The sequence below is a fragment of the Salmo salar genome, chromosome ssa13, assembly GCF_905237065.1.
Source record: "Salmo salar chromosome ssa13, Ssal_v3.1, whole genome shotgun sequence".
NCBI classification, from domain to species: Eukaryota; Metazoa; Chordata; class Actinopteri; order Salmoniformes; family Salmonidae; genus Salmo; species Salmo salar.
Window position 1 is genome coordinate 112,883,088 of NC_059454.1, and position 13,995 is coordinate 112,897,082.

Here is a 13,995-nt window from a genome sequence, read left to right on the forward strand (position 1 = left end):
AGTTCCTGCTGTCTGTTGTAATGAGTTTCTGCTGTCTGTTATAATGAGTTCCTGCTGTCTGTTGTAATGAGTTCCTGCTGTCTGTTGTAATGAGTTCCTGCTGTCTGTTATAATGAGTTCCTGCTGTCTGTTGTAGTGAGTTCCTGCTGTCTGTTGTAGTGAGTTCCTGCTGTCTGTTACAATGAGTTCCTGCTGTCTGTTGTAATGAGTTCCTGCTGTCTGTTGTAATGAGTTCCTGCTGTCTGTTGTAGTGAGTTCCTGCTGTCTGTTATAATGACTTCCTGCTGTCTGTTGTAATGAGTTCCTGCTGTCTGTTACAATGAGTTCCTGCTGTCTGTTATAATGAGTTCCTGCTGTCTGTTATAATGAGTTCCTGCTGTCTGTTGTAGTGAGTTCCTGCTGTCTGTTGTAGTGAGTTCCTGCTGTCTGTTACAATGAGTTTCTGCTGTCTGTTGTAATGAGTTCCTGCTGTCTGTTGTAATGAGTTCCTGCTGTCTGTTGTAGTGAGTTCCTGCTGTCTGTTATAATGAGTTCCTGCTGTCTGTTGTAATGAGTTCCTGCTGTCTGTTATAATGAGTTCCTGCTGTCTGTTATAATGAGTTCCTGCTGTCTGTTGTAGTGAGTTCCTGCTGTCTGTTATAATGAGTTCCTGCTGTCTGTTGTAGTGAGTTCCCGCTGTCTGTTGTAGTGAGTATGTGCTGTCTGTTGTAGTGAGTTCCTGCTGTCTGTTGTAGTGAGTTTCTGCTGTCTGTTATAATGAGTTCCTGCTGTCTGTTGTAGTGAGTTCCTGCTGTCTGTTATAATGAGATTCTGCTGTCTGTTGTAGTGAGTTCCTGCTGTCTGTTGTAATGAGTTCCTGCTGTCTGTTGTAATGAGTTCCTGCTGTCTGTTATAATGAGTTCCTGCTGTCTGTTATAATGAGTTCCTGCTGTCTGTCGTAGTGAGTTTCTGCTGTCTGTCATAATGAGTTCCTGCTGTCTGTTGTAGTGAGTTCCTGCTGTCTGTTTTAGTGAGTTCCTGCTGTCTGTTGTAGTGAGTTCCTGCTGTCTGTTGTAGTGAGTTCCTGCTGTCTGTTGTAGTGAGTTTCTGCTGTCTGTCATAATGAGTTCCTGCTGTCTGTTGTAGTGAGTTCCTGCTGTCTGTTTTAGTGAGTTCCTGCTGTCTGTTGTAGTGAGTTCCTGCTGTCTGTTGTAGTGAGTTCCTGCTGTCTGTTATAATGAGTTCCTGCTGTCTGTTGTAATGCGTTTCTGCTGTCTGTTGTAGTGCGTTTCTGCTGTCTGTTGTAGTGAGTTTCTGCTGTCTGTTGTAATGCGTTTCTGCTGTCTGTTGTAATGCGTTCCTGCTGTCTGTTGTAGTGCGTTTCTGCTGTCTGTTGTAATGCGTTTCTGCTGTCCTAACGTGTTCAAATCAGTTTGTCCTCCAGGTGCCTTCAGATTGTTGAGTCAGCTATAAAATCTAACGGCCCAATGACTTGTGTGATGTCAAGGTTGATACAGTTAGCTAGGGAGGATGAGAGGGAGAGCTGTTCCTCCATACACTACCAGTCCAAAGTTTGGACACCTACTCATTCCAGGGTTTTTCTTTATTTTCACCATTTTCTACATTGTAGAGTAGTAGTGAAGACATCAAAACTGTGAAATAACACATACGGAATCATGTAGTGACCAAAAAAAGTTATAAACAAATCAAAATATATTTTATATTTGAGATTCTTCAAAGTAGCCCCCCTTTGCCTGATGACAGCTTTGTACACTCTTGACATTCTCTCAACCAGCTTCATCTGGAATGCTTTTCCAACAGTTTTGAAGGAGTTCCCACACATGCTCTCTCTCACACACACACACACACACACACGCACGCACGCACGCACGCACCCCCCCACCCCGGGAGGATGGGACGGAGAGATGTTCAGACAGTACAGAACTCATTTTATCCTCCAGAATAAGAGGCAGCCATCACTTCTACAGTGTTCTAGTTAATAACTAATAAACATGAGGAGGAGGAGGAGGATGGGGAAGAAGATTATGAAGATGAGAGTACCAATGTTGAACTCTTCGAAGGTGATGGCGGTGGAGGCACGTCCCAGGGCGTTGACAGCTGTAACGTTGACTCTGTAGGGGTAGCTACTGAACACCTCAAGGAACTTAACGTGACAGCGGTTCTTATGGACCACATCCCTCGTTGCTTCTAGGGACTTCTGGTTGTGTCTGAGAGGAGAGAGAGGAGAGGAGAGAGAATGTTAGGGAGAGAGAGAGAGAGAGAGAGAGAGAGAGGGAAGGAAGGAAGGAAGGAAGGAAGGAAGGAAGGAAGGAAGGAAGGAAGGAAGGAAGGAAGGAAGGAAGGAAGGAAGGAAGGAAGGAAGGAAGGAAGGAAGGAAGGAAGGAAGGAAGGTGAGGAAGAGAGGAAAAGAGAGAGAGAGAACGACGTAGGGGGACAATGTTAGGCAGTGAAAGACCGAGACATTTTAAAAAATATTCTACATTTCAGAGTGGTTTTAAAGACCGGCAAGTTTCCATGAGCCAAGTTCCGCAAACAGCATCATCATCATTGGTAGGTTCTAGCTGACAGGATGGTGAGATTCCGGGTGCTCCAGGCTGGTTAGGGGCCCGGAGGGTGAGGATTGCCCCCGGCCAACCTCAGCGGTATCATCTGGGCTGGGAACAGCGGGCCCTTCTCTTCTCTATCTCCTTCTCATGACTTCATTGATATCAGCTCCCTCTGGCTAGAATACCATCTAAATGCTAACTTCCTCTTACTATGCTAGAAGGAGCTAAATTATCTTTATTCTAAAGCTAGATTTTAGCTTCCCTCTTATCAACGAGCTAAAGTCTACCTCAGATTCTAGCTTCCCTCTTATCAACGAGCTAAAGTCTACCTCAGATTCTAGCTTCCCTCTTATCAACGAGCTAAAGTCTACCTCAGATTTTAGCTTCCCTCTTATCAACGAGCTAAAGTCTAACTCAGATTCTAGCTTCCCTCTTATCAACGAGCTAAAGTCTACCTCAGATTTTGGCTTCCCTCTTATCAACGAGCTAAAGTCTAACTCAGATTCTAGCTTCCCTCTTATCAACGAGCTAAAGTCTACCTCAGATTTTAGCTTCCCTCTTATCAACGAGCTAAAGTCTAACTCAGATTCTAGCTTCCCTCTTATCAACGAGCTAAAGTCTAACTCAGATTCTAGCTTCCCTCTTATCAACGAGCTAAAGTCTAACTCAGATACTAGCTTCCCTCTTATCAACGAGCTAAAGTCTACCTCAGATTCTAGCTTCCCTCTTATCAACGAGCTAAAGTCTAACTCAGATTCTAGCTTCCCTCTTATCAACGAGCTAAAGTCTACCTCAGATTCTAGCTTCCCTCTTATCAATGAGCTAAAGTCTAACTCAGATTCTAGCCTGTTATGGCTAGGGGGCAGTATTTTCACGGCTGGATAAAAAACGTGCCCGATTTAATCTGGTTACCACTCCTACCCAGTAACTAGAATATGCATATACTTATTACATATGGATAGAAACCACCCTAAAGTTTCTAAAACTGTTTGAATGGTGTCTGTGAGTATAACAGAACTCATTTGGCAGGCAAAAACCTGACAAGGTTTCAGGCAGGAAGTGGCCTGTCTGACAAGGTGTCGTTCTTCTTGTCTCTGTTTATTGAAGAGTGAGGATCTTAGCTGTCCCGTGACACTTCCTACGGCTGCCATAGGGTCTCAGAAGGCGGTAAAAAGCTGAATCGTGGCTTTGCAGGCTCTGGCTGAAACAAAGTAGCGTGTTTGGGTAGTGGCTGGTTACAGTACTGTGAGACTCAGGCGCGTGCCCGCGTCGACCGAATGCTTTGTTTTCTTTCCTCTGTTTAGCTAAAAGGAGATTCCCGGTCGGAATATTATCGCTTTTTTACGAGAAAAATGGCATAAAAATTGATTTTAAACAGCGGTTGACATGCTTCGAAGTACGGTAATGGAATATTTAGATTTTTTTTGTCACGAATTGCGCCACGCGCGCGACCCTGATTTGCAATTTCAGATAGTGTCTGGGACGCACGAACAAAACGCCGCTATTCGGATATAACGATGGATTATTTTGGACCAAACCAACATTTGTTATTGAAGTAGCAGTCCTGGGAGTGCATTCTGACGAAGACAACAAAAGGTAATGAAACTTTTATAATAGTAAAGCTGATATTGGTGAGTGCTAAACTTGCCGGGTGTCTAAATAGCTAGCCCGTGATGCCTGGGCTATGTACTTAGAATATTGCAAAATGTGCTTTCACCAAAAAAGCTATTTTAAAATCGGACATATCGAGTGCATAGAGGAGGTCTGTATCTATAATTCTTAAAATAATTGTTATGCTTTTTGTGAACGTTTATCGTGAGTAATTTAGTAAAATGTTAGCGGATTCCCCGGAAGTTTGCGGGGGGGTATGCTAGTTCTGAACGTCACATGCTAATGTAAAAATCTGGTTTTTGATATAAATATGAACTTGATTGAACAAAACATGCATGTATTGTATAACATAATGTCCTAGGGTTGTCATCTGATGAAGATCATCAAAGGTTAGTGTTGCATTTAGCTGTCTTCTAGGTTTTTGTGACATTATATGCTAGCTTGAAAATTGGGTGTCTGATTATTTCTGGCTTGGTACTCTGCTGACATAATCTAATGTTTTGCTTTCGTTGTAAAGCCTTTTTGAAATCGGACAGTGTGGTTAGATAAAGGAGAGTCTTATCTTTAAAATGCTGTGAAATAGTCATATGTTTGAAAAATTGAAGTTTTTGTATTTTAGAGGAGTTTGTATTTCGCGCCACGCCCATCATTGGATAATGGAGCAGGTGTTCCGCTAGCGGAACGTCTAGATGTAAGAGGCTAGCTTCCCTCTTATCAACGAGCTAAAGTCTAACTCAGATACTAGCTTCCCTCTTATCAACGAGCTAAAGTCTAACTCAGATTCTAGCTTCCCTCTTATCAACGAGCTAAAGTCTACCTCAGATTCTAGCTTCCCTCTTATCAACGAGCTAAAGTCTACCTCAGATTTTAGCTTCCCTCTTATCAATGAGCTAAAGTCTACCTCAGATTCTAGCTTCCCTCTTATCAACGAGCTAAAGTCTACCTCAGATTCTAGCTTCCCTCTTATCAATGAGCTAAAGTCTAACTCAGATACTAGCTTCCCTCTTATCAACGAGCTAAATTCTACCTCAGATTCTAGCTTCCCTCTTATCAACGAGCTAAAGTCTACCTCAGATTTTAGCTTCCCTCTTGTCAACGAGCTAAAGTCTACCTCAGATTCTAGCTTCCCTCTTATCAACGAGCTAAAGTCTACCTCAGATTCTAGCTTCCCTCTTATCAACGAGCTAAAGTCTACCTCAGATTCTAGCTTCCCTCTTATCAACGAGCTAAAGTCTACCTCAGATTTTAGCTTCCCTCTTATCAATGAGCTAAAGTCTACCTCAGATTCTAGCTTCCCTCTTATCAACGAGCTAAAGTCTACCTCAGATTCTAGCTTCCCTCTTATCAACGAGCTAAAGTCTACCTCAGATACTAGCTTCCCTCTTATCAACGAGATGACGTTTATCTCTATGTGTGAGCATTTAGAACAGAACTTCAATGGCTCCTCCCCACTGACACTGGGCCAATAGGAACTAAGGCTGATGTTGTGATTCTATAATTAATTGATCTGACATTTTATGAATTAAAATCCAGCACTGATCATGTTGGTGTAATTATCTAAGGGCCAGTGGACCAGGATGTTATCAGGAACATAGTTTGTCCTACATGGCACCCTATTTCCTATATAGCACAATGTCTCTGACCAGAGTCCAGGAAGCCAACGAGAAAAGCAGGACTATTGGAGGTCGTTGTAGTGTGGATGGTACTGGAGGTTAATACGGATCAGGGTGTTCTCTATACTGGGGGTTAATACGGATCAGGGTGTTCTCTATACTGGGGGGGTTAATAAGGATCAGGGTGTTCTCTATACTGGGGGTTAATAAGGATCAGGGTGTTCTCTATACTGGGGGTTAATAAGGATCAGGGTGTTCTCTATACTGGGGGTTAATACGGATCAGTGTGTTCTCTATACTGGGGGTTAGGTGTTCTCTATACTGGGGGTTAATACGGATTAGGGTGTTCTCTATACTGGGGGTTAATACGGATCAGGGTGTTCTCTATACTGTGGGTTAATATGGATCAGGGTGTTCTCTATACTGGGGGTTAATATGGATCAGGGTGTTCTCTATACTGGGGGTTAATATGGATCAGGGTGTTCTCTATACTGGGGGTTAATACGGATCAGGGTGTTCTCTATACTGGGGGTTAATATGGATCAGGGTGTTCTCTATACTGGGGGTTAATACGGATCAGGGTGTTCTCTATACTGGGGGTTAATACGGATCAGGGTGTTCTCTATACTGGGGGTTAATACGGATCAGGGTGTTCTCTATACTGGGGGTTAATAAGGATCAGTGTGTTCTCTATACTGGGGGTTAATATGGATCAGGGTTTTCTCTATACTGGGGGTTAATATGGATCAGGGTGTTCTCTAAACTGGGGGTTAATACGGATCAGGGTGTTCTCTATACTGGGGGTTAATAAGGATCAGGGTGTTCTCTATACTGGGGGTTAATACGGATCAGGGTGTTCTCTATACTGGAGGTTAATACGGATCAGGGTGTTCTCTAAAACTGGGGGTTAATACGGATCAGAGTGATCTCTATACTGGGGGTTAATAAGGATCAGGGTGTTCTCTATACTGGGGGTTAATACGGATCAGGGTGTTCTCTATACTGGGGGTTAATACGGATCAGGGTGTTCTCTAAAACTGGGGGTTAATACGGATCAGAGTGATCTCTATACTGGGGGTTAATAAGGATCAGGGTGTTCTCTATACTGGGGGTTAATACGGATCAGGGTGTTCTCTATACTGGGGGTTAATACGGATCAGGGTGTTCTCTATACTGGGGGTTAATACGGATCAGGGTGTTCTCTATACTGGGGGTTAATACAGATCAGGGTGTTCTCTAAAACTGGGGGTTAATACGGATCAGAGTGATCTCTATACTGGGGTTTAATAAGGATCAGGGTGTTCTCTATACTGGGGGTTAATACGGATCAGGGTGTTCTCTATACTGGGGGTTAATACGGATCAGGGTGTTCTCTATACTGGGGTTAATACGGATCAGGGTGTTCTCTATACTGGGGGTTAATATGGATCAGGGTGTTCTCTATACTGGGGGTTAATAAGGATCAGGGTGTTCTCAATACTGGGGGTAATACGGATCAGGGTGTTCTCTATACTGGGGGTTAATACGGATCAGGGTGTTCTCAATACTGGGGGTAATACGGATCAGGGTGTTCTCTATACTGAGGGTTTTTAAGAATCAGGGTGTTCTCCATACTAAGGGTTAATACGGATCAGGGTGTTCTCTATACTGGGGGGGTTAATAAGGATCAGGGTGTTCTCTATACTGGGGGTTAATACGGATCAGGGTGTTCTCTATACTGGGGGTTAATACGGATCAGGGTGTTCTCTATGCTGGGGGTTAATACGGATCAGGGTGTTCTCTATACTGGGGGTTAATACGGATCAGGGTGTTCTCTATACTGGGGGTTAATAAGGATCAGGGTGTTCTCTATACTGGGGGTAATACGGATCAGGGTGTTCTCTATACTGGGGGTTAATACGGATCAGGGTGTTCTCTATACTGGGGGTTAATACGGATCAGGGTGTTCTCTATACTGGGGGTTAATACGGATCAGGGTGTTCTCTATACTGGGGGTTAATACGGATCAGGGTGTTCTCTATACTGGGGGTTAATACGGATCAGGGTGTTCTCTATACTGGGGGTTAATACGGATCAGGGTGTTCTCTATACTGGGGGTTAATACGGATCAGTCTGTTCTCTATACTGGGGGTTAATACGGATCAGGGTGTCCTCTATACTGGGGGATTAATACGGATCAGGGTTTTCTCTATACTGGAGGTTAATACGGATCAGGGTGTTCTCTATACTGGGGGTTAATACGGATCAGGGTGTTCTCTATACTGGGGGTTAATACGGATCAGTCTGTTCTCTATACTGGGGGTTAATACGGATCAGGGTGTCCTCTATAAGTGGTACCTGGGGGTTTAAACTTCTTAAGGGATCCGCCCCTTTTTTTTATTTCGTCTTCTAAAATGACATACCCAGATCTGACTGCCTGAAGCAAGGATTTTTGTATTTGACCTTTATTTAACTAGTTAAATCAGTTAGGAACAAATTCTTAATTTCAATGACAGCCTAGGAACAGTGGGTTAAATGCCTTGTTCAGGGGCAGAACAACAGATTTGTACCTTGTCAGCTCGGGGATTTGATCATGCAACCATTTCGGTTACTAGTCCAACGCTCTAACCACTAGGCTACATTGCCACCCTAAGGATATGCATATTCTTGGTACCATTTGAAAGGAAACACTTTGAAGTTTGTAAAAATGTGAAAGGAATGTAGGAGAATTTAACACATTTGATCTGGTAAAGGATAATACAATGAAAAAAAATGCGTACCGTCATCTTTGAAATGCAAGTGAAAAGCCATAATGTATTATTAAAGCCCAGGTGCAATTTAGATTTTGGCCACTAGATGGCAGCAGTGTATGTGCAAAGTTTTAGACTGATCCAATGAACCAATTTATTTATTTTCAAAATGTTGTATCAATACTGCCCAAATGTGCCTAATTTGTTAATTCCCGACAAAGTTTTAATAAAGATCAGGGTTTGAATGATGGTCCATGGAGAGTTACCATTTCAGTGGTTCTGTAAATTATTATTATTTTAATGTGATATATTGGCTGTACAACATTAATGAGGTTGCTAGGAGACCACCTGCTGGGGACAGAGAGGAAATACGGTTCCCTGATCCCCCACACACCAGAGCCTGCATTGAAGGCAAGAGGGTAGAGTGAGAGTAGAGAGAGAGCTGAGAGAGAAAGAAGAAGAGAGAATGAGAGAGCTTGATTGACAGAGCTACCCTGTGCCCTTAGAGTCCTCTGAGAGAGAGAGGGAAGGAGACTGAGCAAGAGAGAAACTGAGAAAGAGAGAGAGAGAAGGAGAGATCGAGAGATAGAGCGAGGGAAAGATACAGAGAGAGAGAAAGCAACAGAGAGGATGTGACAGAGATACCCAGTGTGTCCTCAGTGAGTCCTCTGAGGCATGGTGAAGTGTCCTCTTAGCCCCAGCACTCAGACAGACAGACATACAGGCAGACCTCTCTCTAGACTCTCCTCTCTCTGTGAAAGACAGACAGAGACAGACAGACAGACCTCTCTCTAGACTCTCCTCTCTCTGTAAAACAGACAGAGACAGATCTCTCTAGACTCTCCTCTCTCTGTGAAAGACAGACAGAGACAGACAGACCTCTCTCTAGACTCTCCTAATCAGTGTGAAGCAGACTCTCTCTCTCTCAATTTGGGTTGTATTTAGCCTGTTAGGGCTAGGGGGCAGTATTGACACGGCTGGATAAAAAAACGTACCCGATTTAATCTGGTTACTACTCCTGCCCAGTAACTAGAATATGCATATAATTATTGGCTTTGGATAGAAAACACTCCAAAGTTTCTAAAACTGTTTGAATGGTGTCTGTGAGTATAACAGAACTCAAATGGCAGGTCAAAACCTGAGAAGATTCTGTACAGGAAGTACCCTGTCTGACCATTTCTTCCCCTTCTTGATTATCTCTATCCATTACAAAGGATCTCTGCTGTTACGTGACACTTCCTACAGCTCACATGGGCTCTCAGAAGGCGGCAAAAAGCTGAATCGTGGCTTTGCAGGCTCTGGCTGAAACAAAGTAGCGTGTTTGGGTAGTGGCTGGTTACAGTACTGTGAGACTCAGGCTCGTGCCCGCGTCGACCGAATGCTTTGTTTTCTTTCCTCTGTTTACCTAAAAGGAGATTCCCGGTCGGAATATTATCATGGATTTTAAACAGCGGTTGACATGCTTCGAAGTACGGTAATGGAATATTTAGATTTTTTTGGTCACGAATTGCGCCATGCTCGCGACCCTGATTTACCATTTCGGATAGTGTCTGGAACGCACGAACAAAACGCTGCTATTTGGATATAACGATGGATTATTTTGGACCAAACCAACATTTGTTATTGAAGTAGCAGTCCTGGGAGTGCATTCTGACGAAGACAATAAAGGTAATCAAACTTTTGTAATAGTAAATCTGATTTTGGTGAAGGCTAAACTTGCCGGGTGTCTAAATAGCTAGCCCGTGATGGCTGGGCTATGTACTTAGAATATTGCAAAATGAATAAATAAATCACAAGCCCCTGTGTGTTTCAATGGCAAATGTTTGAAGTGACATCCACACATCAGATTTCAGTTTCCTGTCAGGATTTGTCTCAGGGTTTTGCCTGCCATATGAGTTCTGTTATACTCACAGACACCATTCAAACAGTTTTAGAAACTTTAGGGTGTTTTCTATCCAAATCAAACAATTATATGCATATTCTAGTTACTGGGCATGAATAGTAACCAGATTAAATCGGGTATGTTTTTTTATCCGGCCGTGCAAATACTGCCCCCTAGCCCTAACAGGTTTTAATAGTTGATTCTAAGACCTCTCTTTCTTATCTATTTATCACCTGACACAGAGACAGAATAAAAGGTTCAGGTTTACAGATCCCCATATCTCTTTCTCTATCTCTCTTTCCCTTCTCTTTCTCCCTAAGGACTCCTTCCCTTAGAGATGACCCACCTGACATAGAACACAGAGCGACACGGAGACACAGTGAGCCAGAGACACACAGAGCCAGAGACACACAGAGCCAGAGACACACAGAGCCAGAGAGACACAGAGACAGAGAGACACAGAGAAACACAGAGACAGAGACACACAGAGACAGAGAGACACAGAGAAACACAGAGACAGAGACAGAGAGACACAGCGAGACAGAGAGAAAATTAAATAAATAAAAGGTTTTGCTTCTTACTGGACGTTGACATCGAAGTCTGTGGGTATGGAGGTGGGGTGCTGCAGGTGCCAGCTACAGTAGAAACCTTTAGGGTAGGTGTTGGATCGACACATCACCGTGGGTTCCCGAGGGGACGCTGGAGAGACAGGCACAAGAGAACACGGGATGGTGAGTTTATTTCATTCTTTGTCAGGTGAGAAAATACAGAGCGAGAATGGAGACATAGGGAGAGAGAAAAAGAGCAGGAGAGAGATAGGGAAAAGAGAGAGAGAGAAACGGGATGGAAGATAAGATAGCTAGGTAGGGAGGGAGGTATGAGGATGGAAGGGAAAAGAACAGTGGAACTCTTAATCAGGTGAGAATAGAGACAGAGAAAGAGGAGAGGAAAGATAGGAAGGCTGGAGAGGAAAGATAGGAAGGCTGGAGAGGAAAGAAGAGAGCAGCAGCAGATGAGAAAGAAAAGATGGGTTGATGATGGGCCCAACATCACCACACCACATCACAACACCACCACCACACCACCACACCACCACAACATCACACCACCACATCACCACCACCACCATCACCACACCACCACACCACAACACCACACCACCACACCACCACACCACCACCACATCACACCACCACACCACCACACCACCACCACACCACCACCACCACCACATCACCACCACCACACCACACCACCACAACATCACACCACCACCACACCACCACAACATCACACCACCACCACACCACCACACCACACCATCAGACCACCACACCACACCACCACACCACCACATCACCACACCACCACCACCACCACACCACATCACACCATCACACCACCACATCACCACACCACACCACAACATCACACCACCACATCACCACACCACATCACCACACCACCACACCATCACCACACCACACCACCACACCACCACCACACCACACCACACCACCACATCACCACACCACACCCCCACACCACATCACCACACCACCACACCATCACCACACCACACCACCACATCACACCACCACACCACACCATCACACCACCACACCACCACATCACCACAACATCACACCACCACATCACACCACCACATCACCACACCACATCACATCACCACCACAACTAAACACCACCACACCACAACAACACCACACCACCACACCACACCACCACAACAACTAAACATCACAACACCACACCACCACACCACACCACCACCACACCACCACAACATCACCACAACATCACCACAACTAAACACCACCACACCACCACAACACAACAACACCACACCACCACACCACAACTAAACATCACCACAACTAAACATCACCACACCACCCCAACTAAACACCACCACACCACACCACCACACCACAACTAAACATCACCACAACTAAACATCACCACAACTAAACATCACCACATCACCACAACTAAACATCACCACATCACCCCACAGCTAAACATCACCACATCACCCCAGCAGCACAGTACCACATCCTCACAGCACACATAAGTACAGTGCCTTGCAAAAGTATTCATCCCCCTTGGCGTTTTTCATATTTTGTTGCGTTACAACCTGTAATTTAAATTGATTTTTATTTGGATTTCATGTAATGGACATACACAAAATAGTCCAAATTGGTGAAGTGAAATGAAAAAAATTACTTCTTTCAAAAAGTTCTCATAAATAAAAAACAAAAGTGGTGTGTTCATATGTATTCACCCCCTTCGCTATGAAGCTCCTAAATAAGATCTGGTGCCACCAATTACCATCAGAAGTCACATAATTAGTTAAATAAAGTCCAACTGTGTGCAATCTAAGTGTCACATGATCTGTCACATGATCTCAGCATATATACACCTGTTCTGAAAGGCCCCAGAGTCTGCAACGCCACTAAGCAAGGGGCACCACCAAGCAAGCAGCACTATGAAGACCAAGGAGCTCTCCAAACAGGTCAGGGACAAAGTTGTGGAGAAGTACAGATCAGGGTTGGATTATAAAATATATCAGAAACTTTGAACATCCCACGGAGCACCATTAAATCTGTTATTAAAAAATGGAAAGAATATGGCACCACAACAAACCTGCCAAGAGAGGGCCACTCTCCTCCACTCCCCCTCCACTCGCCTCCACTATACTCTCTCTCCACTCTCCTCCACTCCCTCTCCACTCTCCTCCACTATACTCCCTCTCCACTCTCCTCCACTCCCCCTCCACTCCCCCTCCACTCCTTCTCATACCATCCTGAAGTTCCCCCCATCAGGTCATACCATCCTGAAGTTCCCCCATCAGGTCATACCATCCTGAAGTTCCCCCCATCAGGTCATACCATCCTGAAGTTCCCCCATCAGGTCATACCATCCTGAAGTTCCCCCCATCAGGTCATACCATCCTGAAGTTCCCCCCCATCAGGTCATACCATCCTGAAGTTCCCCCCATCAGATCATACCATCCTGAAGTTCCCCCCATCAGGTCATACCATCCTGAAGTTCCCCCCATCAGGTCATACCATCCTGAAGTTCCCCCCATCAGGTCATACCATCCTGAAGTTCCCCCCATCAGATCATACCATCCTGAAGTTCCCCCCATCAGGTCATACCATCCTGAAGTTCCCCCCATCAGGTCATACCATCCTGAAGTTCCCCCCATCAGGTCATACCATCCTGAAGTTCCCCCCATCAGGTCATACCATCCTGAAGTTCCCCCCATCAGGTCATACCATCCTGAAGTTCCCCCCATCAGGTCATACCATCCTGAAGTTCCCCCCATCAGGTCATACCATCCTGAAGTTCCCCCCATCAGGTCATACCATCCTGAAGTTCCCCCATCAGGTCATACCATCCTGAAGTTCCCCCATCAGGTCATACCATCCTGAAGTTCCCCCCATCAGGTCATACCATCCTGAAGTTCCCCCCATCAGGTCATACCATCCTGAAGTTCCCCCCATCAGGTCATACCATCCTGAAGTTCCCCCCATCAGGTCATACCATCCTGAAGTTCCCCCCATCAGGTCATACCATCCTGAAGTTCC

The 13,995-nt window shown here is 44.7% G+C and overlaps 1 protein-coding gene across 1 annotated transcript in view; it reads right to left on the minus strand.

Moving 5' to 3' along the window:
- cntfr (ciliary neurotrophic factor receptor) overlaps positions 1 to 13,995 on the minus strand; it is a 457,893-nt gene that overhangs the window by 94,297 nt on the left and 349,601 nt on the right. Inside the window, exons 4-5 of the mRNA XM_045692705.1 lie at positions 10,963 to 11,080; positions 2,041 to 2,207 (exon numbers count right to left, since the gene is read on the minus strand). Coding sequence (XP_045548661.1) covers positions 2,041 to 2,207; positions 10,963 to 11,080 — 285 coding nt within the window. The remainder of the gene's footprint in view (positions 1 to 2,040; positions 2,208 to 10,962; positions 11,081 to 13,995) is intronic.